The sequence below is a fragment of the Bombina bombina genome, chromosome 3 (assembly GCF_027579735.1).
Source record: "Bombina bombina isolate aBomBom1 chromosome 3, aBomBom1.pri, whole genome shotgun sequence".
Classification (NCBI taxonomy): domain Eukaryota; kingdom Metazoa; phylum Chordata; class Amphibia; order Anura; family Bombinatoridae; genus Bombina; species Bombina bombina.
In genome coordinates this window covers 815,018,049-815,044,985 of record NC_069501.1, presented here as the reverse complement: position 1 = coordinate 815,044,985, position 26,937 = coordinate 815,018,049, and the positions used below count along the sequence as shown (strand labels likewise).

Below are 26,937 nucleotides of genomic sequence, written 5' to 3'. Positions count from 1 at the left end.
TGAAACCCAGTTTATAATGTAAGTCAATGGGAAGTGAGGGAGTTAGGTTCCAGGCCCCTCTCAAAATTGACATAAGTAACACCTAATACATTATTTTTAAAGCTTTGAAATTAAAACTTTAAATGTGAAACAGCATTATTAACCTAATAAAATAGATTGTATCATCATCAAACTAAGTTTAATAAACAAAAACATTTGCTAAACTGCACCTAATAAAATTATCACACAGACTGTATCATCATCAATCTAAGTTTAATGAACAAAAACAAAATAATCACACAACAGACTGTATCATCATCAAACTAAGTTTAAAATGAAGAAAAACGTTTTTTTACTTGCATTTTTCTGCAGCTAAGGGAAGTGGCTGCTAGATCTTGTTCCTTTAAAAATGGCTCCATTGCTCAGGTCTGGTTATACACTGATAAATTTCAGCCTGCCTGTGTTTAATCACACAACAGACTGTATCATCATCAAACTAAATTTAATGAACAAAAACGTTTTTTACTTGCCTTTTTCTGTAAACAGTTCTCTGCATTGAGTCTGCAGCTAAGGGAAGTGGCTGCTAGATCTTGTTCCTTTGAAAGCTGATCCATTGATCATGTCTGGCTTGCTTTTCTTTGCATGTGTTTGCTGCAACACAAGCGGAGCTCCACCTACTGGCTATTTTAATGTATGCATGTGCTAATGCTTTCAATAGCAGTCAATGCTTTTCAATAGCAAAAAAAAAGGGCGTTATTCTGAAACGGCGTAAATTGAACCGTCGTAAACCGAGGGCCACCTGTAGTTCTAAATCTTTTTTTATGTTTTGTTCAAATATTTTTATATGTTCACTCCTTTCTTGTACAGGGTAAAAGGTGGATTTTGCTTTTAAATTAGTATGAATATAGCTATTATGTATTGTTCTATCTTGTATAGGGTTTTTAAAAAAATGTCTTTTTAACATTAATTTTCTGATGTACTGGTTGATATTAATTAAAGTTTCAAACTTATTGAGTCTACAAGATGGTGCAAAGGTTAAGCCTTTCCCTAGCACTTTTTCTTGTTCTTTACTTAGAGTAACCTTGCTTAAATTAAATATTCCAGCTGTATTTTCCTTTTTTATCTCTTTAGAGATTTGTTTAGTTGTTCCTCTCCCTCTTCTACCTCTAGTCTTCTTTTTCCTTGCATCATTCTTTGTGGTTTTATGGTTTCTGCAAAATCTCTTGAGGTCCCCGCTTTTTCGTGGGTGTCCTCTAAAAAAAATGTGTATTATGCATTGTGTCTTCTGGTATGTTAGGATTGAATTGTTTCCTGTATTGGTGTGTTCTCGGAGGACTCTGTTCCTGTTGTAATGGTGTAAATCTGTTCTGTAATGGTATTCTCCAGTTTTGATGGTGATTATGTGAATTTTTATGAAATTCTCTAAGTATTATAAGATGGTCTAGGATATTCTCTATGTGTATTGTATGATTGTTTATAATGGTCTCTATATGTATTATCAAATTGTCTATTGTCTATTATCAAATTGTCTGTCATTGCGCCTATTTCCATAGTTATTATATTGGTAATTAAAAGATTCATTCTCTGGATGTTCATAATTATGCTTTCTATTCTGGTGTCTATTGTAATGCCAATTTTGATGATTACTATAGTTATGTGTGTTGTTATATCCTCCCCCATTTCTATTATTGATGTATCCATTATACTCTCTTTTTGGGGATGTGTATTGTCTGTCTTGTGTATGCCCATTATTTTTTGTGTCTCTTATAGGTGTTCTAGTCGCCATATTCATAGTCTCTTCATTCCACTGGTCCTTATTATGACTGTGATAATGCTCTCTTCTCATTTTAAATTGTCTATTATTATTATTATTATTTCTATTCTGGTGTTGATGAGTTTAATTCTGTTTATCATGTACATAGTTATGTTGGTTGGTTTTAATTTTACTATTCGTCTTTTTTTTGCTAAATATATGTGCTAATTCTTTTCTAGAATTATCTATAGTGGAATTGTCACTTATAATTTCCTCAGTGTTATTTTCTGGATCTATTTGTTCACCATTTCTTGGTGTATCATCATCCTCATTTGTCTTGTAGTCTGTAATATCTCTTTTAAATTTAGAATTCTTTTGCAGAATAATATTACCTTTTAATTCTGATATTCTCTTTATTATTTATATTTGTATATTTTTATGTTCCTCACTGGATTCTATTTTATTAACTTTTTCTATATCATTTTTTACCTCTGTAAGTTGCAAATTCCTTGCTTTAACTATAATTTTCATAAGATTTAAAGATGCTGTTTCTAATACCTCGAACCATTCTGTTTGTAATTGGTCCGTTAGCAGGAAGGTACAGTCTTTTTTTAATCTAAGGCCTCTCAGCACCATTTTTAAGTCTAAATAATTCTGTATATATTTAATTTCTAAAGTATGTTTAATTTCTTTAGAAAGTATATTTTCTAAATCTATGTGGATATCCTCTATATCATCAAAATCACTATTCAGTTCAATCTCTGAATTGGTATTCATTGTGATGTCTCTAAGGATTTTATCTCTGTGAGAGAATATATCCATCTCTTCAATAGAATTGTGGAAGTGTTAATAAGTGAATACACTAATATAATTTTTAAATACAGTCAATAAGTGTCTCAAAGCTTGAACAGGGGGGACTTTAATCATGTTGATGTGATTCTGTCTGCTTATGTGTAGTGATACTTGGTCTCATGGCTATTCGGAATATAACGGCCTTATCAGTTGGCGTGATCTCTTTAGATTTGCGCACCTTTTTTTGAGACTTGCGCGGTGCACCTCGTGACCGGGTGCGGTTACGTTGTATTCCACTTCCGTATTCTGACCGAGTGGCGACAGAAAGAGTCTGGTTCACAGGAGGTAATGAGTGCCCCAGCCATTGGGGGTGTAAAAAAAGGTGCCATTTAGTGTTTGTCCATATTTGCAATACCAAAGTTATGGAGGATTCTGATTTTTATTTTTTAGACACGGATATCTCTGATTCGGAGAATGCGGCTTGCAAAGAATATGAAATGGCCTGGGTTATCCATGCCCATCATTTTTGTTCCTAATGCCGTTCCAGTGTGTTCTCTTCTCCCGAACCAGGGAACTTAGAGTGCATTGAGCCATCCGCCCCTGAGGATTCCATGTCCTGTGAGGCGCATTCCCCAGAACCTTCTTTTACTACGCAAGCAGGTGTTCTTATGGCCGTTACTCCTCCAGAAGGCGGCTTGTTTCCTCCAGAGGTTACGGCACGGTTCCGCATGGCCATATCTAGGGCGCTGGCTCATTTATATCTCCCAAGTGAAATATTTTTAAGGTACTGTCTGAGTTCTGTCAACCAGGGCCCGTGGGCATGAGATCGCCTGATTCAGTTCGGCCTTCTGGGGAAGCGATGGCCTCTGAGGCTTCAGGGGCCCCAACCTCAGGGCCGGGGTCTTCCTTCGATCCGGCGAGAGATAATTTTGCCTTCCATTATAGGCTGGCACGTCTTCGTCTCCTACTAAGGCATGTTTTGGCAGTGCTGGAGGATTCCAGTCCTAGTGAGCCGAGGGATCCTCGGCCTTCTGTGCCGGATGGCAAGCTGGGTTAGACATTTGGGGATGAAAACAATCTCTTTGACGTCTCTGGACTATCTGCTGGTCAGTGTCCTTGGGGGCTTTCCTTTTTAAAGTTTTCTCGGCTTCAGATGAAGCAGGGTTTTTGTTGGGTAGTGGTTTCAGGCTGGTGCTCTCATAATGGGCTGCCTATTGTACCCTCCCGTTTTGGCATTCAGTGTCTCCTCCTAGCTTGGGTATGGTTTTCCCAAAAGTAATGAATGCGGCTGTGGACTCATTAGGAAGAAAAACATAAATTATGCTTACCTGATATTTTCATTTTCTTCCTTGGGAAAGAGTCCACAGTCCCCCGCTCGTTTTTTTATGTGGGGCATCTTAGTTGTGTTCTTCTGGCACCTTTTCACCCTGATCTTTCTTCTACTGTTCCTTGGCAGAATGACTGGGGGATGAGGGAAGTGGGAGGAGTATTTAAGCATTTGGCTGTGGTGTATTTGCCTCCTCCTGGTGGCCACGTTCATATTTTCCAAAAGTAATGAATGCGGCTGTGGACTCTTTCCCATGGAAGAAAATGAAATTATCAGGTAAGCATAATTTGTTTTTCTCTTGCAAGGTGTATCCAGTCCACGGATTCATCCTTACTTGTGGGATATTCTCATTCCCTACAGGAAGTGGCAAAAAGAGCACACAGCAAAGCTGTCCATATAGCTCCCCCTCTGGCTCCGCCCCCCAGTCATTCTCTTTGCCGCTCTAACAAGTAGCATCTCCACGGGAGGGTAAAGTGAATGTGGTGTTAGATATGTAGTTTATTAACCGGTTGTTTGCTTTAGGCGGCTCCGGTTTGGGCATTAAAGGGTTAATCAGGCTGAAACTTGCTGTGCAATCATATCGAAGCATTAGGCACATACTGTAAAAATGTCAAGAGATTTGATTCATTTTTCATCGTTTTGGAAAATTGTGTGACCTTTTATTATCTTAAAGGCATAGTACCATTTATTGCAAATTGTATTTTTTATTACATAAAGTGTTTTTCCAAGCCTGCTTGTGTATAATACCAATCTGTTAAACATGTCTGACACTAAGGAAAAGCCTTGCTCTATCTATGTGTTCAGAAGCCATGGTGGAACCCCCACTCAAAATGTGTCCCAAGTGCACTAATGTGTCTATACACTTTAAAGATCATATTGTGTCACTTAAAAATATAGCCCTAGATGATTCTTTGACTGAAGGTAATGAGGATAGTCCGCCTTCCTCTCCCCATGTGTCATCACCAGTTACGCCCGCTCAAGCGATACCTAGTACCTCTAGTGCATTGGCACCTATCACATTGCAACGACTGGCGGCAGTCATGGATAATTCCCTTGCTGCCTTTCTATCCAAACTGCCAGTTTCTCCAACATAGGTGTGTCCGGTCCACGGCGTCATCCTTACTTGTGGGATATTCTCTTCCCCAACAGGAAATGGCAAAGAGCCCAGCAAAGCTGGTCACATGATCCCTCCTAGGCTCCGCCTACCCCAGTCATTCTCTTTGCCGTTGTACAGGCAACATCTCCACGGAGATGGCTTAGAGTTTTTTAGTGTTTAACTGTAGTTTTTATTATTCAATCAAGAGTTTGTTATTTTAAAATAGTGCTGGTATGTACTATTTACTCTGAAACAGAAAAGAGATGAAGATTTCTGTTTGTAAGAGGAAAATGATTTTAGCAACCGTTACTAAAATCCATGGCTGTTCCACACAGGACTGTTGAGAGGAATTAACTTCAGTTGGGGGAACAGTGAGCAGTCTTTTGCTGCTTGAGGTATGACACATTCTAACAAGACGATGTAATGCTGGAAGCTGTCATTTTCCCTATGGGATCCGGTAAGCCATTTTTATTCAGACAGTAAATAAGGGCTTCACAAGGGCTTATTAAGACTGTAGACATTTTCTGGGCTAAATCGATTCATATATACACATATTTAGCCTTGAGGAATCATTTAATCTGGGTATTTTTGTAAAATAATATCGGCAGGCACTGTTTTAGACACCTTATTCTCTAGGGGCTTTCCCTAATCATAGGCAGAGCCTCATTTTCGCGCCGGTATTGCGCACTTGTTTTTGAGAAGCATGACATGCAGTCGCATGTGTGAGGAGCTCTGATACATAGAAAAGACTTTCTGAAGGCGTCATTTGGTATCGTATTCCCCTTTGGGCTTGGTTGGGTCTCAGCAAAGCAGATACCAGGGACTGTAAAGGGGTTAAAGATAAAAACGGCTCCGGTTCCGTTATTTTAAGGGTTAAAGCTTCCAAATTTGGTGTGCAATACTTTTAAGGCTTTAAGACACTGTGGTGAAATTTTGGTGAATTTTGAACAATTCCTTCATACTTTTTCGCAATTGCAGTAATAAAGTGTGTTCAGTTTAAAATTTAAAGTGACAGTAACGGTTTTATTTTAAAACGTTTTTTGTACTTTGTTATCAAGTTTATGCCTGTTTAACATGTCTGAACTACCAGATAGACTGTGTTCTGAATGTGGGGAAGCCAAGGTTCCTTCTCATTTAAATAGATGTGATTTTTGTGACACTGAAAATGATGCCCAAGATGATTCCTCAAGTGAGGGGAGTAAGCATGGTACTGCATCATTCCCTCCTTCGTCTACACCAGTCTTGCCCACTCAGGAGGCCCCTAGTACATCTAGCGCGCCAATACTCCTTACTATGCAACAATTAACGGCTGTAATGGATAATTCTATCAAAAACATTTTAGCCAAAATGCCCACTTATCAGCGTAAGCGCGACTGCTCTGTTTTAGATACTGAAGAGCATGAGGACGCTGATGATAATGGTTCTGAAATGCCCCTACACCAGTCTGAGGGGGCCAGGGAGGTTTTGTCTGAGGGAGAAATTTCAGATTCAGGGAAAATTTCTCAACAAACTGAACCCGATGTGATTACATTTAAATTTAAGTTGGAACATCTCCGCGCTCTGCTTAAGGAGGTATTATCCACTCTGGATGATTGTGAGAATTTGATCATCCCAGAGAAACTATGTAAAATGGACAAGTTCCTAGAGGTCCCGGGGCTCCCAGAAGCTTTTCCTATACCCAAGCGGGTGGCGGACATTGTAAATAAAGAATGGGAAAGGCCCGGTATACCTTTCGTCCCTCCCCCCATATTTAAAAAATTGTTTCCTATGGTCGACCCCAGAAAGGACTTATGGCAGACAGTCCCCAAGGTCGAGGGAGCGGTTTCTACTTTAAACAAACGCACCACTATACCCATAGAAGATAGTTGTGCTTTCAAAGATCCTATGGATAAAAAATTAGAAGGTTTGCTTAAAAAGATGTTTGTTCAGCAAGGTTACCTTCTACAACCAATTTCATGCATTGTCCCTGTCACTACAGCCGCGTGTTTCTGGTTCGATGAGCTAGTAAAGGCGATCGATAGTGATTCTCCTCCTTATGAGGAGATTATGGACAGAATCCGTGCTCTCAAATTGGCTAATTCTTTCACCCTAGACGCCACTTTGCAATTGGCTAGGTTAGCGGCGAAAAATTCTGGGTTTGCTATTGTGGCGCGCAGAGCGCTTTGGTTGAAATCTTGGTCAGCGGATGCGTCTTCCAAGAACAAACTACTTAACATTCCTTTCAAGGGGAAAACGCTGTTTGGCCCTGACTTGAAAGAGATTATCTCTGATATCACTGGGGGTAAGGGCCACGCCCTTCCTCAGGATAGGTCTTTCAAGGCCAAAAATAAACCTAATTTTCGTCCCTTTCGTAGAAACGGACCAGCCCCAAGTGCTACGTCCTCTAAGCAAGAGGGTAATACTTCTCAAGCCAAGCCAGCCTGGAGACCAATGCAAGGCTGGAACAAGGGAAAGCAGGCCAAGAAACCTGCCACTGCTACCAAGACAGCATGAAATGTTGGCCCCCGATCCGGGACCGGATCTGGTGGGGGGCAGACTCTCTCTTCGCTCAGGCTTGGGCAAGAGATGTTCTGGATCCTTGGGCACTAGAAATAGTCTCCCAAGGTTATCTTCTGGAATTCAAGGGGCTTCCCCCAAGGGGGAGGTTCCACAGGTCTCAATTGTCTTCAGACCACATAAAGAGACAGGCATTTTTACATTGTGTAGAAGACCTGTTAAAAATGGGAGTGATTCATCCTGTTCCATTAGGAGAACAAGGGATGGGGTTCTACTCCAATCTGTTCATAGTTCCCAAAAAAGAGGGGACGTTCAGACCAATCTTAGATCTCAAGATCTTAAACAAGTTTCTCAAGGTTCCATCGTTCAAAATGGAAACCATTCGAACAATTCTTCCTTCCATCCAGGAAGGTCAATTCATGACCACGGTGGATTTAAAGGATGCGTATCTACATATTCCTATCCACAAGGAACATCATCGGTTCCTAAGGTTCGCATTCCTGGACAAGCATTACCAGTTCGTGGCGCTTCCTTTCGGATTAGCCACTGCTCCAAGGATTTTCACAAAGGTACTAGGGTCCCTTCTAGCGGTACTAAGACCAAGGGGCATTGCAGTAGTTCCTTACTTGGACGACATTCTGATTCAAGCGTCGTCCCTTCCTCAAGCAAAGGCTCACACGGACATAGTCCTGGCCTTTCTCAGATCTCACGGATGGAAAGTGAACGTGGAAAAGAGTTCTCTATCTCCGTCGACAAGGGTTCCCTTCTTGGGAACAATAATAGACTCCTTAGAAATGAGGATTTTTCTGACAGAGGCCAGAAAAACAAAACTTCTAAACTCTTGTCAAACACTTCATTCCGTTCCTCTTCCTTCCATAGCGCAGTGCATGGAAGTAATAGGTTTGATGGTAGCGGCAATGGACATAGTTCCTTTTGCGCGCATTCATCTAAGACCATTACAACTGTGCATGCTCAGTCAGTGGGATGGGGACTATACAGACTTGTCTCCGAAGATACAAGTAAATCAGAGGACCAGAGACTCACTCCGTTGGTGGCTGTCCCTGGACAACCTGTCACAAGGGATGACCTTCCGCAGACCAGAGTGGGTCATTGTCACGACCGACGCCAGTCTGATGGGCTGGGGCGCGGTCTGGGGACCCCTGAAAGCTCAGGGTCTTTGGTCTCGGGAAGAATCTCTTCTACCGATAAATATTCTGGAACTGAGAGTGATATTCAATGCTCTCAAGGCTTGGCCTCAGCTAGCAAAGGCCAAGTTCATACGGTTTCAATCAGACAACATGACGACTGTTGCGTACATCAACCATCAGGGGGGAACAAGGAGTTCCCTGGCGATGGAAGAAGTGACCAAAATCATTCAATGGGTGGAGACTCACTCCTGCCACCTGTCTGCGATCCACATCCCAGGAGTGGAAAATTGGGAAGCGGATTTTCTGAGTCGTCAGACATTACATCCGGGGGAGTGGGAACTCCATCCGGAAATCTTTGCCCAAATTACTCAACTGTGGGGCATTCCAGACATGGATCTGATGGCCTCTCGTCAGAACTTCAAGGTTCCTTGCTACGGGTCCAGATCCAGGGATCCCAAGGCGACTCTAGTAGATGCACTAGTAGCACCTTGGACCTTCAAACTAGCTTATGTATTCCCGCCGTTTCCTCTCATCCCCAGGCTGGTAGCCAGGATCAATCAGGAGAGGGCGTCGGTGATCTTGATAGCTCCTGCGTGGCCACGCAGGACTTGGTATGCAGATCTGGTGAATATGTCATCGGCTCCAGCATGGAAGCTACCTTTGAGACGAGACCTTCTTGTTCAAGGTCCGTTCGAACATCCGAATCTGGTCTCACTCCAGCTGACTGCTTGGAGATTGAACGCTTGATCTTTTCAAAACGAGGGTTCTCAGATTCTGTTATTGATACTCTTGTTCAGGCCAGAAAGCCTGTAACTAGAAAAATTTACCACAAAATATGGAAAAAATATATCTGTTGGTGTGAATCTAAAGGATTCCCTTGGGACAAGGTAAAGATTCCTAAGATTCTATCCTTTCTTCAAGAAGGATTGGAGAAAGGATTATCTGCAAGTTCCTTGAAGGGACAGATTTCTGCCTTGTCTGTGTTACTTCACAAAAAGCTGGCAGCTGTGCCAGATGTTCAAGCCTTTGTTCAGGCTCTGGTTAGAATCAAGCCTGTTTACAAACCTTTGACTCCTCCTTGGAGTCTCAACTTAGTTCTTTCAGTTCTTCAGGGGGTTCCGTTTGAACCCTTACATTCCGTTGATATTAAGTTATTATCTTGGAAAGTTTTGTTTTTGGTTGCAATTTCTTCTGCTAGAAGAGTTTCAGAATTATCTGCTCTGCAGTGTTCTCCTCCTTATCTGGTGTTCCATGCAGATAAGGTGGTTTTACGTACTAAACCTGGTTTTCTTCCAAAAGTTGTTTCTAACAAAAACATTAACCAGGAGATAGTCGTGCCTTCTTTGTGTCCGAAACCAGTTTCGAAGAAGGAACGTTTGTTGCACAATTTGGATGTTGTTCGCGCTCTAAAATTCTATTTAGATGCTACAAAGGATTTTAGACAAACATCTTCCTTGTTTGTTGTTTATTCTGGTAAAAGGAGAGGTCAAAAGGCAACTTCTACCTCTCTCTCTTTTTGGATTAAAAGCATCATCAGATTGGCTTATGTGACTGCCGGACGGCAGCCTCCTGAAAGAATCACAGCTCATTCCACTAGGGCTGTGGCTTCCACATGGGCCTTCAAGAACGAGGCTTCTGTTGATCAGATATGTAGGGCAGCGACTTGGTCTTCACTGCACACTTTTACCAAATTTTACAAGTTTGATACTTTTGCTTCTTCTGAGGCTATTTTTGGGAGAAAGGTTTTGCAAGCCGTGGTGCCTTCCATTTAGGTGACCTGATTTGCTCCCTCCCTTCATCCGTGTCCTAAAGCTTTGGTATTGGTTCCCACAAGTAAGGATGACGCCGTGGACCGGACACACCTATGTTGGAGAAAACAGAATTTATGTTTACCTGATAAATTACTTTCTCCAACGGTGTGTCCAGTCCACGGCCCGCCCTGGTTTTTTAATCAGGTCTGATAATTTATTTTCTTTAACTACAGTCACCACGGTATCATATGGTTTCTCCTATGCAAATATTCCTCCTTAACGTCGGTCGAATGACTGGGGTAGGCGGAGCCTAGGAGGGATCATGTGACCAGCTTTGCTGGGCTCTTTGCCATTTCCTGTTGGGGAAGAGAATATCCCACAAGTAAGGATGACGCCGTGGACCGGACACACCGTTGGAGAAAGTAATTTATCAGGTAAACATAAATTCTGTTTTTCCCTAAAAAGCGCTATAGCTCTGTTTTGAGAGCAGTCGGAAGCTTTGGGAGGTTTATCTGATGTACCCTCACAACACTCTGAAATAGGGGCGAGGGATGTTATGTCTGAGGGAGAAATTTCTGATTCAGGAAAAGTTTCTCAGCGGGCAGAATCAGATTCACTAGCATTTATATTTAAATTGGAACACCTCCGCGTACTGCTTAGGCAGGTCTTATCAACTCTGGATGATTGTGACCCTATGGTGGTCCCAGAGAAATTGTGTAACATGGACAAATACCTAGAAGTCCCTGTATACACTGATGCGTTTCCGATCCCTAAGAGGGTGGCGGATATTGTTGATAGGGAGTGGGAAAGACTAGGTATATCTTTTGTTCCCCCACCTATCTTTAAGAAAATGTTCCCCATAACTGATCCCAGACGGGATGCGTGGCAGACGGTCCCTAAGGTAGAGGGAGCAGTTTCAACACTAGCCAAGCGCACAACAATACCAATTGAAGACAGTTGTGCTTTCAAAGATCCTATGGATAAAAAATTAGGTTTACTAAAGAAAATTTTTGTTCAACAAGGTTTCCTTCTCCAACCTATTGCCTGCATTATTCCTGTAACTACTGCAGCGGCTTTTTGGTTTGAGGCGCTGGAGGAGTCGCTCCAGACGGAGACCTCATATGACGAAATTATGGATAGAATTAAGGCTTTGCAATTAGCTAAGTTAGCGGCGAAAAATTCTGGTTTTGCCATCATGGCGCGCAGAGCGCTTTGGCTTAAATCATGGTCGGTCGACGTGTCGTCTAAAACAAAATTACTGAATATTCCTTTCAAGGGAAAGACCCTTTTTGGGCCCGAGTTGAAGGAGATTATTTCGGATATCACTGGGGGAAAGGGCCATGCCCTCCCGCAAGATAGGCCTTTTAAGGCTAAAAACAAGGCTAATTTTCGTTCCTTTCGCAACTTCAGGAGCGGTCCTGCATCAGCCTCTGCTACCCCAAAGCAAGAGGGTAACACTTCACAGCCCAAGGCAAACTGGAAGCCTTTGCAGGGCTGGAACAAGGGTAAACAGGCCAAGAAGCCTGCAGCTGCTACTAAGACAGCATGAAGGGGTAGCCCCTGATCCGTGACTGGATCTGGTAGGGGGCAGACTCTCTCTCTTTGTTCAGGCTTGGGCAATAGATGTTCCAGATCCCTGGGCATTAGAGATAGTTGCTCAGGGATATTTTCTAGAATTCAAGGAATCTCCTCCAAGGGGAAGGTTCCACATTTCTCGTCTGTCTACAGACCAGACAAAGAAAGAGGCGTTCTTACGCTGTGTAGAAGATCTACTCAAGATGGGAGTGATATATCCAGTTCCAATTGCAGAACAAGGACTGGGTTTTTACTCAAACCTGTTTGTGGTTCCCAAAAAGGAAGGAACTTTCAGACCAATCCTGGATCTAAAAATTCTAAACAAATTCCTCAGAGTTCCATCTTTCAAGATGGAAACCATTCGGACAATCTTACCGATGATCCAGGAAGGTCAATATATGACTTCCGTGGATCTAAAGGATGCGTACCTTCATATTCCTATCCACAAAGATCACCATCAGTTCCTAAGGTTCGCTTTTCTGGACAAGCATTACCAGTTCGTGGCCCTTCCCTTCGGGTTGGCCACCGCTCCCAGAATTTTCACAAAGGTGCTAGGGTCCCTTCTAGCAGTACTGAGACCGCGGGGCATTGCAGTAGCACCCTACCTGGACGACATCTTAATACAGGCGTCGTCTTTTCCCAGAGCCAAGGCTCATAAGGATATTGTTCTGGCCTTTCTAAGGTCTCACGGGTGGAAGGTGAACACCGAAAAAAGTTCTCTGTCCCCGCTCACAAGGGTTCCCTTCCTGGGAACATTAATAGACTCGGTAGAAATGAAAATATTTCTGACGGAGGTCAGAAGGTTAAAGCTTCTAATTACTTGCCGAGTTCTTCAATCCATTCCTCGGCCATCTGTAGCTCAGTGCATGGAGGTAATCGGATTAATGGTAGCAGCAATGGACGTAGTCCCTTTTGCTCGAATTCATCTCAGGCCTCTGCAATTGTGCGTGCTCAAACAGTGGAATGGAGATTATGCAGATTTGTCTCCTCAAATCCAACTAGATCAGAAAACCAGAGATTCTCTTCTCTGGTGATGTCTCAGGATCACCTGTTGCAGGGAATGTGCTTCCGCAGACCGGAGTGGATCATTGTAACGACCGACTGCAGTCTGTTAGGCTGGGGCGCAGTCTGGGGCTCCCTGAAAGCTCAGGGCCTATGGTCTCGGGAAGAATCTCTTCTTCCAATAAACATTTTGGAACTGAGAGCGATATTCAACACGCTCCAGGCATGGCCTCAGCTAGCGGCGGCCAAGTTCATCAGATTTCAGTCGGACATCATCATGACTGTAGCATACATAAATCATCAGGGAGGAACAAAGAGTTCCTTAGCGATGAAGTAACCAACCAAGATAATCAGGTGGGCAGAGGATCACTCTTGCCATCTATCTGCAATTCATATCCCAGGAGTAGACAACTGGGAAGCGGATTTCCTAATTCGTCAGACTTTTCACCCGGGGGAGTGGGAACTCCACCCGGAGGTATTTGCTCAGCTGACTCAGCTATGGGGCATTCCAGAGTTGGATCTGATGGCGTCCCGTCAGAACATCAAACTTCCTCTTTACGGATCCAGGTCCAGGGACCCCAAGGCGGCATTGATAGATGCTCTAGTAGCGCCTTGGTCCTTCAATCTGGCCTATGTCTTTCCACCGTTTCCTCTTCTCCCTCGGCTGGTGGCCAGAATCAAACAGGAGAAGGCCTCGGTAATTCTGATAGCGCTTGCGTGGCCACGCAGGACTTGGTATGCAGACCTAGTGGACATGTCATCTGTCCCACCATGGACACTGCCAATGAGGTAGGATCTTCTAATACAGGGTCCATTCAAGCATCCAAATCTAGTTTCTCTTCAGCTGACTGCTTGGAGATTGAACGCTTAATTCTATCAAAGCGTGGTCAGTTAAGATATGGCGGAAATATCTTTGTTGGTGTGAATCCAAGGGTTACTCGTCGAGTAAGATTAGGATTCCAAGGATATTGTCTTTTCTCCAAGAAGGATTGGAGAAAGGTTTATCAGTTAGTTCCTTAAAGGGGCAGATATCCGCTCTGTCTATCCTTTTACACAAACGTCTGGCAGAAGTACCAGATGTTCAAGAGTTTGCACAGGCGTTAGTCAGAATCAAGCCTGTCTATAAACCTGTGGCTCCTCCATGGAGTCTAAATTTAGTTCTTTCAGTTCTTCAAGGGGTTCCGTTTGAACCTTTACATTCCATAGATATTAAGTTATTATCTTGGAAAGTTTTTGTTTTTGGTAGCTATATCTTCTGCTCGAAGAGTTTTAGAATTGTCTGCTTTGCCGTGTAATTCACCCTATCTGGTGTTCCATGCAGATAAGGTAGTTTTGCGTACCAAACCTGGTTTTCTTCCTAAAGTTGTTTCTAATAAGAACATTAACCAGGAAATCATTGTTCCTTCTATGTGTCCTAATCCAGCTTCTAAGAAGGAACGGCTTTTACACAATCTTGATGTGGTTCGTGCTTTGAAATTCTATTTACAAGCAACTAAGGATTTCAGACAAACATCATCTTTGTTTGTTGTCTATTCTGGTAAGCGGAGAGGTCAAAAAGCGACGGCTACCTCTCTTTCCTTCTGTTTGAAAAGCATCATCCGATTGGCTTATGAGACTGCTGGGCAGCAGCCTCCTGAACGAATTACAGCTCATTCCACCAGAGCTGTGGCTTCCACTTGGGCCTTCAAGAATGAGGCTTCTGTTGAACAGATTTGTAAGGCAGCGACTTGGTCTTCACTGCATACTTTTGCCAAATTTTACAAATTTTATACTTTTGCTTCTTCAGGGGCTATTTTTGGGAGAAAGGTTTTGCAAGCAGTGGTGCCTTCCATTTAGGTTACCTGTCTTGTTCCCTCCCTTCATCCGTGTCCTAAAGCTTTGGTATTGGTATCCCACAAGTAAGGATGAATCCGTGGACTGGATACACCTTGCAAGAGAAAACAGAATTTATGCTTACCTGATAAATTGCTTTCTCTTGCGGTGTATCCAGTTCACGGCCCGCCCTGGCAATTAAGTCAGGTTAAAATTTCTTGTTTAAACTACAGTCACCACTGCACCCTATGGTTTCTCCTTTTTCTCCTAACCGTCGGTCGAATGACTGGAGGGCAGAGCCAGAGGGGGAGCTATATGGACAGCTTTGCTGTGTGCTCTTTGCCTCTTCCTGTAGGGAATGAGAATATCCCACAAGTAAGGATGAATCCGTGGACTGGATACACCGCAAGAGAAAGTAATTTATCAGGTAAGCATAAATTCTGTTTTTTCTGTTTATTATGCATTTGTTGATTATGCAATTCTATTGTATTTAATAGTCCTTTTTAAATGGTGAAGATGTTTATAATCATTGGTTATGCTTCAGTACTTTGGCTGTTTTTTCTCCTTTTTGAGGAGCATCAGCATGCGGATGGAACAAGCAAAGAGGGGAACAGACTAAACATTATTTCCTACATTTGTTGCATACCAAGAATTCTGCATACCTTTTTGTGTTCAGTGTTCGTATTATGCAATAGCTCAATAATGTAATAAATATTTCAGACACTACAAAAAATAAAACATGTTATTAATTATATCTCCATTTTATTTTACTTTCAGCATGATACAAAATCTATTGTTGGTTGTAATTCAGGTTTTTATCTGACAATATGATTTCTTTATAGAGAATATTAGAATGCATCTTATAAAGTGATAGATATGCAACTGATAATCTTTATCATGCAGATAGAGAGGCAAAGAAGACTTGAAAGAATAAAGCAAAAACAATCACAGCTGCAGGAACTTATACTTCAGGTAAGTTTACTTTTGATAATTAACCTATACATGTGGTAAAGTTATGTGGAATGTGCTAGTTTGTTCTGGTATAAATTATATAAGTTGGTGGATCCTCTATAGAGTGTCCCCCATCTCTTTTTTTATGGGTCTAGAGTCTAGACCCATAAAAAAGAGATGGGGAACACTCTATAAATATCAATTAATTTTGAAACCATGTTCCCAGTCATGTTGCTAGTCATCATGGTGAGTGAAACGGTTATCTCGATTTTTCCAATAGAATGGATTCCTGATTCTTAGGGTACAAATAGTCACACATTTAAGACAAAGAGAAGTCTTGTTAAGACACTGGCCCCATATGATTTAAATAAAAACATTGGTATTGCAGGATTTTTTATGTCCAAATAGCCCCTTACAGGGTATTTAAAATTATAGTCAGCACTTTAGTTTTCACACATCACAGAGATATTTATATCATTATAGAAAGAGGATTTTATATTTTTATCAACATATTATAGTTGTTAATATTTTTTGTCACATTCAAAGTTATTCAAGAGATTAACTCTTGTTTTATTAGACCCTTTTAGAATTAATATTAATTGTAATAATGGGAAAGATATATATTTTTTTCACACCACAATTATTTCATAACACATGTATAGTTTTTCATATCTAATTATCATGATACAATATTTTTTGATTAAGGTTTTATTAATTTTCACTTAAAATGCCACAAATAAGTTCAGCAATATTGTACGCATCACTATGTATATATATATATATATTGGATAACACTGTATATGTATAGCATGTGTTTGCTATGTATGGAAACCAATTTTGTCATATATCAATATCGAGTTTGTGTTCATAATGAGCTTGAAAGTCTTTAACAAAATTACACCATTTTGATGATTTTGCCTTTAAGTAGGTCCTTCAGGCAGTTATCTCAGCTTAATTTTTTTTTTAAATGCATTAAAAAAAATGCCCACAAGTTTTTGTGGGGTTGTGGATTTTATTCCTAATTGAAAAAAAGGTTGTTTTTTTTAAATCCCCCCCCTTTGTTATAGCTCATGGACTCCATAACTTTCACCACCTGTATGAAAAAAAAAACACAATTTGTGCTTACCTGATTAAATCTCTTTCCTCGAGATCCCACCCATATGCTTTTTTGGGGTTAGATTTTTTTTCTTCAGCACATCTTTTTTCCCTGCTCCTTTTATGGTGGTTCTTCCTTCTTACCTCACTTTGCTAGGCTATATGTTCGACCATTTGTTTTCAAACCTTTCCTCAGGCCTCCGCAACAGGCTAGATTTTTAGGAATACTTTGTATGAGAGCAGGTAAAATAACCATGTTTACTAGTCAGCTGATTATTTCACCTGTGCTTTAGTTCAGCTATACTCAAAATCAAGCCTGTTACGGAGGCCTGAGGACAGGTTTGAAAATCAGTGTGTTTGACTGAGATATATGTGAGGAGAGGGGATTTATAGAGCTCATGAGGTTTGGGAATCTTTTCTTCCTCCTAGTGGGAGGGAAGAGTAATTCCCAGGTGTAATGGATTGTGGACTCTCACCACTCAATTTATCAGGTAAACATAAATAGTTTTTCTTTTACAAGATATGACGAGTCCACGGATTATATATATATATATATATATATATATATATATATATAGCTCCTCCCTTCCCCCCCAGTCATTCTGTTTGCCTGTGTTAGTGATAGGAAGAGGTAAAGTGAGGTATTAGTTTAGATTCTTCAATCAAGAAGTTTTTTATTTTTAAATGGTGCCAGGGAGTACTATTTCTTCTACAAGATATGACAAGTCCACGGATTTCATCCTTACTTGTGAGATTTATCCTCCTGCTAACAGGAAGTGGGAAAGAGCACCACAGCAGAGCTGTATATATAGCTCCTCCCTTCACTCCACCTCCAGTCATTCTCTTTGCCTGTGTTAGTAATAGGAAGAGGTAAAGTGAGGTGTTAGTTTTAGAGTCTTTAATCAAGAATTTTTTTATTTTAATATGGTACCGGAGAGTACTATTTCTCTTACATGGTGTATCCAGTCCACGGATTCATCCTTACTTGTGGGATATTCTCAATCCCTACAGGAAGTGGCAAAGAGAGCACACAGCAGAGCTGTCCATATAGCTCCCCTCAGGCTCCGCCCCCCCCAGTCATTCTCTTTGCCGCTCTAACAAGTAGCATCTCCACGGGAGGGTAAAGAGTATGTGGTGTTAGATTTGTAGTTTTTATTTCTTCAATCAAGAGTTTGTTATTTTAAAATAGTGCCGGTTTGTACTATTTACTCTGAGGCAGAAAGTGATGAAGATTTCTGCTGAGAGGAAAAAGATTTTAGCATGTTGTAACTAAAATCCATTGCTGTTCCCACACAGGACTGTTGAGTACCGGAGAACTTCAGTTGGGGGGAACAGTTTGTAGGCTTAACTGCTTAAGGTATGCTCAGTCACTTTTTTCTAACAAGACTTGGTAATGCTAGAAGACTGACAGAAATCCCCATGTGGGAAGGTAAGCCATATTCTCAGACTCAGTATAGAAGGATGGCTTAGTTAAAAGGGCTTAAATCACTGGTGGACACTGTTATGGGGAAAATCGATTATTTTTTAATATAATCTGATGTTTGCACAAGTGTTTATCATGTTTGGAACACTTTATAGGGGTTTTTTACACCTGGCATAATTTTAGACACCTAAATTGACTCAGGAAGGCCCCACAACTCCGGAGTGAAGAGGGAGGGGGCCTAATTTTCGCGCCTCAGTTGCGCAGTTGTTTTGCAAGTCAGCTTTATGCAGCTTCACATGTAGAGTCCAGAGATTGCAGAAGGACTTCAGGGAGGCTTGTTTTCGTTCCAAAACTAATCCCCAAGGAAGGTAGGGCCACAGCAGAGACACTGGCATCGTGTTGTAGTGTGTTAAACCGGTGGCAGCTTCAATTTGCTCCGGTTTGGGCAATAATGGGTTAATTGGCTTGAAACTTGGTGTGCAATCTTTTCAAAGCATTAGGATCATATGGTGTAAATTTCATAAAGATCGGATTTTTTTTGAGATTTGGTAAAAAAGTGGGTGCTTTTTATTATTTAAAGGCACAGTAACGTTTTTTCAAAAGTGTATTTTTTGTATTTAAGTGCTATCTAAGTCTGTCTAACATGTCTGAGCCTACAGATAGACCTTGTTCTATGTGTTTAAAAGCCATGGCGGTACCCCCATTGCATTTGTGTATAAAGTGTGCTAAGGTATCTAAACATTTTAATGGCCATGCAGTGACACTTAAAAATGTAGCCCAAGATGATTCTTTAACGGAAGGTAATGAGGATAGTCCTCCTTCCTCTCCCCATGTGTCTACACCAGTTACACCCGCGCAAGCGTTGCCTAGTACCTCTAGCGCATTGTGCCCTATTACATTACAACAATTAGCAGCAGTCATGGATAATTCCCTTGCGGCATTTCTATCCAAACTGCCAGTTTTTCCAAAAAAGCGTGATAGCTCAGTTTTAAGAACGGAGGATGAGCAATCAGAAGCTTTGGATGATTTATCTGTAGTACCCTCACAACACTCTGAAGTGGCAGTGAGGGATGGTCTGTCCGAGGGAGAAATTTCTGACACAGGAAAAATTTCTCAGCGGGCAGATTCAGATTCATTAGCATTTAAATTTAAGCTGGAACACCTCCGCGTCCTGCTTAAGGAGGTTTTAGCTACGCTAGATGATTGTGACCCCATGGTGGTCCCAGAAAAATTGTGTAAAATGGACAGATTTTTAGAGGTCCCTGTATACACTGATGCGTTTCCGATCCCAAAGAGGGTGGCGGATATTGTGACTAAGGAGTGGGAGAGACCAGGTGTACCTTTTGTTCCCCCCCCTATCTTTAAGAAAATGTTCCCCATAAATGACCCCAGGCGGGACGCGTGGCAGACGGTCCCTAAGGTGGAGGGAGCAGTTTCAACACTTGCTAAGCGTACAACTATACCAATAGAAGACAGTTGTGCTTTTAAAGACCCTATGGATAAAAAAATTGGAAGGTTTGCTGAAGAAAATGTTTGTTCAGCAAGGTTTCCTTCTCCAGCCAATTGCCTGCATTATTCCTGTAACTACTGCAGCGGCTTTTTGGTTTGAGGCGCTGGAGGAGTCGCTCCAGAGGGAGACTTCATATGACGAAGTCATGGATAGAATTCATGCTTTAAAGCTGGCTAATTCTTTTATCACTGATGCCGCTTTCCAATTAGCTAAGTTAGCGGCGAAAAATTCAGGTTTTTCTTGTTAAGTGTATCCAGTCCACGGATCATCCATTACTTGTGGGATATATTCCCTTCCCAACAGGAAGTTGCAAGAGGATCACCCACAGCAGAGCTGCTATATAGCTCCTCCCCTCACATGTCATACCCAGTCATTCTCTTGCAACCCTCAACTTAGATGGAGGTCGTGAGAGGACTGTGGTGTTTTATACTTAGTTTATTTCTTCAATCAAAAGTTTGTTATTTTTAAATGGCACCGGAGTGTGCTGTTTTTTCTCAGGCAGTATTTGGAAGAAGAATCTGCCTGCGTTTTCTATGATCTTAGCAGAAGTAACTAAGATCCACTTGCTGTTCTCACACATTTTGAGGAGTGAGGTAACTTCAGAAAGGGAATGGCGTGCAGATTTTTCCTGCAACTAAGGTATGTGCAGTAAAATATTTTTCTAAGGAATGGAATTGACTAAGAAAATGCTGCTGATACCGAAGTAATGTAAGTAAAGCCTTAAATGCAGTGAAAGCGACTGGTATCAGGCTTATTAATAGAGATATATACTCTTTAAAAAATGTGTTTTAAAACGTTTGCTGGCATGTTTAATCGTTTTTTAACGTACATTTGGTGATAAAACTTATTGGGGCATAATTTTTCCACATGGCTGGCTTAATTTCTGCATAGAAACAGTTACCTGAGGCTTCCCACTGTTGTAATATGAGTGGGAGGGGCCTATTTTAGCGCTTTTTTGCGCAGTAAAAATTCAGACTCAGACTTCCTGCATGATCCAGGACTTCTCTAGAGGACTCAAAAGGCTTCAAAAGTCATATTGAGGGAGGTAATCACTCACAGCAGAGCTGTGACAGTGTGTGTGACTGTTTTAAAAAACGTTTTTTCTCTATTGTTTATCCGTTTTGGGTATTAAGGGGTTAATCATCCATTTGCAAGTGGGTGCAATGCTCTGCTAACTTAATACATTTACTGTGAAAATTTGGTTGGTATAACTGCTCTGTCTATTCTTTTGCACAAGCGTCTGGCAGAAGTTCCAGACGTCCAGGCTTTTTGTCAGGCTTTGGCTAGGATTAAGCCTGTGTTTAAAACTGTTGCTCCTCCGTGGAGCTTAAACTTGGTTCTTAAAGTTCTTTAAGGAGTTCCGTTTGAACCCCTTCATTCCATTGATATTAAACTTTTATCTTGGAAAGTTCTGTTTTTGATGGCTATTTCCTCAGCTTGAAGAGTCTCTGAGTTATCTGCCTTACATTGTGATTCTCCTTATCTGATTTTCCATTCAGACAAGGTAGTTCTGCGTACTAAACCTGGGTTTTTACCTAAGGTGGTTTCTAACAGGAATATCAATCAAGAGATTGTTGTCCCATCATTGTGCCCTAATCCTTCTTCAAAGAAGGAACGTCTTTTGCATAATCTAGACGTAGTCCGTGCCTTGAAGTTCTACTTACAGGCAACTAAAGATTTTCGTCAAACATCTGCTCTGTTTGTCGTTTATTCTGGACAGAGGAGAGGTCAAAAAGCTTCGGCAACCTCTCTCTCCTTTTGGCTTCGAAGCATAATACGCTTAGCCTATGAGACTGCTGGACAGCAGCCCCCTGAAAGGATTACAGCTCATTCTACTAGAGCTGTGGCTTCCACCTGGGCCTTTAAAAATGAGGCCTCTGTTGAACAGATTTGCAAGGCTGCGACTTGGTCTTCGCTTCACACTTTTTCAAAATTTTACAAATTTGACACACTTGCTTCTTCGGAGGCTGTTTTTGGGAGAAAGGTTCTACAGGCAGTGGTTCCTTCCGTTTAAGTTCCTGCCTTGTCCCTCCCATCATCCGTGTACTTAAGCTTTGGTATTGGTATCCCACAAGTAATGGATGATCCGTGGACTGGATACACTTAACAAGAGAAAACATAATTTATGCTTAACTGATAAATTTATTTCTCTTGTAGTGTATCCAGTCCACGGCCCGCCCTGTCTTTTTAAGGCAGATCTAAATTTTTAATTAAACTACAGTCACCACTGCACCCTATGGTTTCTCCTTGTCTTGTTTCGGTCGAATGACTGGATATGACATGTGAGGGGAGGAGCTATATAGCAGCTCTGCTGTGGGTGATCCTCTTGCAACTTCCTGTTGGGAAGGGAATATATCCCACAAGTAATGGATGATCCGTGGACTGGATACACTACAAGAGAAATAAATTTATCAGGTAAGCATAAATTATGTTTTTGCCATTATGGCGCGAAGAGCGATTTGGCTCAAATCATGGTCGGCTGACGTGTCGTCCAAAACAAAATTACTAAACATTCCTTTCAAGGGAAAGACCCTTTTTGGTCCCGAGTTGAAAGAAATTATCGCGGATATCACTGGGGGGAAGGGTCATGCCCTCCCACAGGATAGACCGTTTAAGGCCAAAAACAAGGCTAATTTTCGCTCCTTTCGCAACTTCAGGAGCGGACCTGCTTCAACCTCTGCTGCCTCTAAGCAAGTGGGTAACGCTTCCCAGCCTAAAGCAACCTGGAAACCCTTGCAGGGCTGGAATAAGGGTAAACAGGCCAAGAAGCCTGCGCCTGCTGCCAAGACAGCATGAAGGGCTAGCCCCCGATCCGGGACCGGATCTAGTAGGGGGCAGACTTTCTCTCTTTTCTCAGGCTTGGGCAAGAGACGTTCCAGATCCCTGGGCATTAGAAATTGTTGCTCAGGGGTATCTTCTAGAATTAAAGGACTCTCCCCCAAGGGGAAGGTTCCACATTTCTCGTTTGTCTTCAGATTAGACAAAGAAACAGGCGTTCTTACGCTGTGTCGAAGATCTTCTAAAGATGGGAGTGATACACCCAGTTCCAATTGCAGAACAAGGACTGGGATTTTACTCAAACCTGTTTGTAGTTCCCAAAAAGGAAGGAACTTTCAGGCCAATCCTGGATCTAAAAATTCTAAACAAATTCCTCAGAGTTCCATCTTTCAAAATGGAAACCATTCGGACAATCTTGCCGATGATCCAGGAAGGTCAATATATGACTACCGTGGATCTAAAGGATGCGTACCTACATATTCCTATCCACAAAGATCATCATCAGTTCCTAAGGTTCGCCTTTCTGGACACGCATTACCAGTTCGTGGCCCTTCCTTTCGGGTTGGCCACCGCTCCCAGAATTTTCACAAAGGTGCTAGGGTCCCTTCTAGGGGTACTAAGACCGCGGGGCATTGCAGTAGCACCTTACCTAGACGACATCTTAATACAGGCGTCGTCTTTTCACAGAGCCAAGGCTCATACGGACATTGTTCTGGCCTTTCTAAGGTCTCACGGGTGGAAGTTGAACGTAGAAAAAAGTTCTCTGTCCCGGCTCACAAGGATTCCCTTCCTGGGAACACTAATAGACTCGGTAGAAATTAAAATCTTTCTGACAGAGGTCCGGAAGTCAAAGCTTTTGAATACTTGCCGAGTTCTTCATTCCATTCCTCTGCCTTCTGTGGCTCAGTGCATGGAGGTAATTGGTTTGATGGTTGCGGCAATGGACGTAGTCCCTTTTGCCCGAATTCATCTAAGACCACTGCAACTGTGCATGCTCAAACAGTGAAATGGGGATTATGCAGATTTGTCTCCTCAAATACAAATGGACCAGAAAACCAGAGACTCTCTTCTCTGGTGGTTGTCTCAGGATCACCTGTCTCAGGGAATGAGTTTCCGTAGACCGGAGTGGATCATTGTCACGACCGATGCCAGTCTGTTAGGCTGGGGTGCAGTCTGGGACTCCCTGAAAGCTCAAGGTCTATGGTCTCGGGAAGAATCTCTTCTCCCGATAAACATTTTGGAGCTGAAAGCGATATTCAATACGCTCCAGGCGTGGCCTCAACTTGCGGAGGCCAAATTCATCAGATTTCAGTCGGACAACATCACGACTGTAGCGTACATCAATCATCAGGGGGGTACAAAGAGTTCCCTAGCGATGAAGGAAGTAACCAAGATCATCAATTGGGCGGAGGATCACTCCTGCCATCTATCTGCAATTCACATCCCAGGACTAGACAACTGGGAGGCGGATTTTCTGAGTCGTCAGACTTTCCATCCGGGGGAGTGGGAACTCCACCCGGAGGTTTTTGCTCAGCTGATCCAGCTATGGGGCATTCCAGAATTGGATCTGATGGCGTCCTGTCAGAACACCAAACTTCCCCTTTACGGATCCAGATCCAGGGATCCCAAGGCGGCATTGATAGATGCTCTAGTAGCGCCTTTGTCATTCAGTCTAGCTTATGTCTTTCCACCGTTTCCTCTTCTCCCTCGGCTAGTAGCCAGAATCAAACAGGAGAAGGCTTCTGTAATTCTGATAACGCCTGCGTGGCCACGCAGGACTTGGTATGCAGACCTAGTGGACATGTCATCGGCTCCACCATGGAAACTGCCATCGAGGCAGGATCTTCTAATTCAAGGTCCATTCAAGCATCCAAATCTAGTTTCTCTGCAACTTACTGCTTGGAGATTGAACGCTTAATTCTAGCTAAGCGTGGGTTCTCTGAATCAGTGATAGATACTCTGATCCAGGCCAGAAAGCCTGTCACCAGGAAAATTTACCATAAGATATGGCGGCAATATCTTTGTTGGTGTGAATCCAAGGGTTACTCGTGGAGTAAGGTTAGGATTCCAAGGATATTGTCTTTTCTCCAAGAAGGATTGGAGAAAGGTTTGTCAGCTAGTTCCTTAAAGGGACAGATATCTGCTCTGTCTATCCTGTTACACAAGCGTCTGGCAGCTGTACCAGACGTTCAGGCGTTTGCGCAGGCCTTAGTTAGAATCAAGCCTGTTTACAAACCTGTGGCTCCTCCATGGAGTCTAAACTTAGTTATTTCAGTTCTTCAAGGGGTTCCATTTGAACCTTTTATATTCCATAGATATTAAGTTATCTTGGAAAGTTTTGTTTTTGGTAGCTATTTCTTCAGCTCGAAGAGTTTCTGAATTGTCTGCTTTGCCGTGTAATTCACCCTATCTGGTGTTCCATGCAGATAAGGTAGTTTTGCGTACCAAACCTGGTTTTCTTCCTAAAGTTGTTTCTAATAAGAACATTAACCAGGAAATCATTGTTCCTTCTATGTGTCCTAATCCAGCTTCTAAGAAGGAACGGCTTTTACACAATCTTGATGTGGTTCGTGCTTTGAAATTCTATTTACAAGCAACTAAGGATTTCAGACAAACATCTTTGTTTGTTGTCTATTCTGGTAAGAGAGGTCAGAAAGCGACTGCTACCTCTCTTTCCTTCTGGCTGAAATGCATCATCCGATTGGCTTATGAGACTGCTGGACAGCAGCCTCCTGAACGAATTACAGCTCATTCCACCAGGGCTGTGGCTTCCACATGGGCTTTCAAGAATGAGGCTTCTGTTGAACAGATTTGTAAGGCAGCGACTTGGTCTTCACTGCATACATTTGCCAAATTTTACAAATTCGATACTTTTGCTTCTTTGGAGGCTGTTTTTGGGAGAACGGTTTTGCAAGCAGTGGTGCCTTCCGTTTAGGTTACCTGACTTGTTCCCTCAATTCATCTGTGTCCTAAAGCTTTGGTATTGGTATCCCACAAGTAAGGATGAATCCGTGGACTGGATACACCATGTAAGAGAAAACAGAATTAATGCTTACCTGATAAATTACTTTCTCTTACGGTGTATCCAGTCCACGGCCCGCCCTGGCAATTAAGTCAGGTTCAAATTTATTTTTGTAAAACTACAGTCACCACTGCACGCTATAGTTTCTCCTTTTTCTCCTAACCGTCGGTCGAATGACTGGGGGGGCGGAGCCTGAGGGGAGCTATATGGACAGCTCTGCTGTGTGCTCTCTTTGCCACTTCCTGTTGGGATTGAGAATATCCCACAAGTAAGGATGAATCCGTGGACTGGATACTCCGTAAGAGAAAGTAATTTATCAGGTAAGCATAAATTCTGTTTTTCCTCAGGGAGAAATCTTCAGTTCTTTTAGGAACCGGAAAAACATCAGTGTAAGAGGAAACTTTTAGATATTTGTCCATTTTACACAATTTCTCTGGTGGAACCATAATAGGGCCACAGTCATCCAGAGTCGCTCTCTCCCCCTCTTTTGCGCTCTCTCCCCCTCTTTTGCGCTCTCTCCCCCTCTTTTGCGCTCTCTCCCCCTCTTTTGCGCTCTCCCCCCTCTTTTGCGCTCTCCCCCCTCTTTTGCGCTCTCCCCCCTCTTTTGCGCTCTCCCCCCTCTTTTGCGCTCTCCCCCCTCTTTTGCGCTCTCCCCCCTCTTTTGCGCTCTCCCCCCTCTTTTGCGCTCTCCCCCCTCTTTTGCGCTCTCCCCCCTCTTTTGCGCTCTCCCCCCTCTTTTGCGCTCTCCCCCCTCTTTTGCGCTCTCCCCCCTCTTTTGCGCTCTCCCCCCTCTTTTGCGCTCTCCCCCCTCTTTTGCGCTCTCCCCCCTCTTTTGCGCTCTCCCCCCTCTTTTGCGCTCTCCCCCCCTCTTTTGCGCTCTCCCCCCCTCCCTCTCGCTCTCCCCCCTCCCTCTCGCTCTCCCCCCTCCCTCTCGCTCTCCCCCCTCCCTCTCGCTCTCCCCCCTCCCTCTCGCTCTCCCCCCTCCCTCTCGCTCTCCCCCCTCCCTCTCTCTCGCTCTCCCCCCTCCCTCTCGCTCTCGCCCCCCTCCCTCTCGCTCTCGTCCCCCTCCCTCTCGCTCTCGTCCCCCTCCCTCTCGCTCTCGTCCCCCTCCCTCTCGCTCTCGTCCCCCTCCCTCTCGCTCTCTCCCCCCTCCCTCTCGCTCCCTCCCCCCCCTCCCCTCCCTCTCGCTCTCTCCCCTCCCTCTCGCTCTCTCCCCTCCCTCTCGCTCTCTCCCCTCCCTCTCCCTCTCTCACCCTCCCTCTCGCTCTCGTCCCCTCCCTCTCGCTCTCTAGACCCTCCCTCTCTCTCCCTCCCTCTCGCTCCTCCCTCTCTCCCTCCCTCCCCTCCTCTCTCTCACACCCTCCCTCTCGCTCTCTCCCCTCCCTCTCGCTCTCTCACCCCCTCCCTCTCGCTCTCTCCCCTCCCTC

The 26,937-nt window shown here is 43.0% G+C and overlaps 1 protein-coding gene across 4 annotated transcripts in view; it reads left to right on the top strand.

The window, feature by feature from the left end:
- TFDP1 (transcription factor Dp-1) overlaps window positions 1-26,937 on the top strand; it is a 448,358-nt gene that overhangs the window by 207,354 nt on the left and 214,067 nt on the right. For all 4 annotated transcript variants that reach the window (XM_053707753.1, XM_053707750.1, XM_053707752.1 and 1 more), the window contains exon 8: window positions 15,635-15,703. In XM_053707753.1, the coding sequence (XP_053563728.1) occupies window positions 15,635-15,703 (69 nt within the window). The remainder of the gene's footprint in view (window positions 1-15,634; window positions 15,704-26,937) is intronic.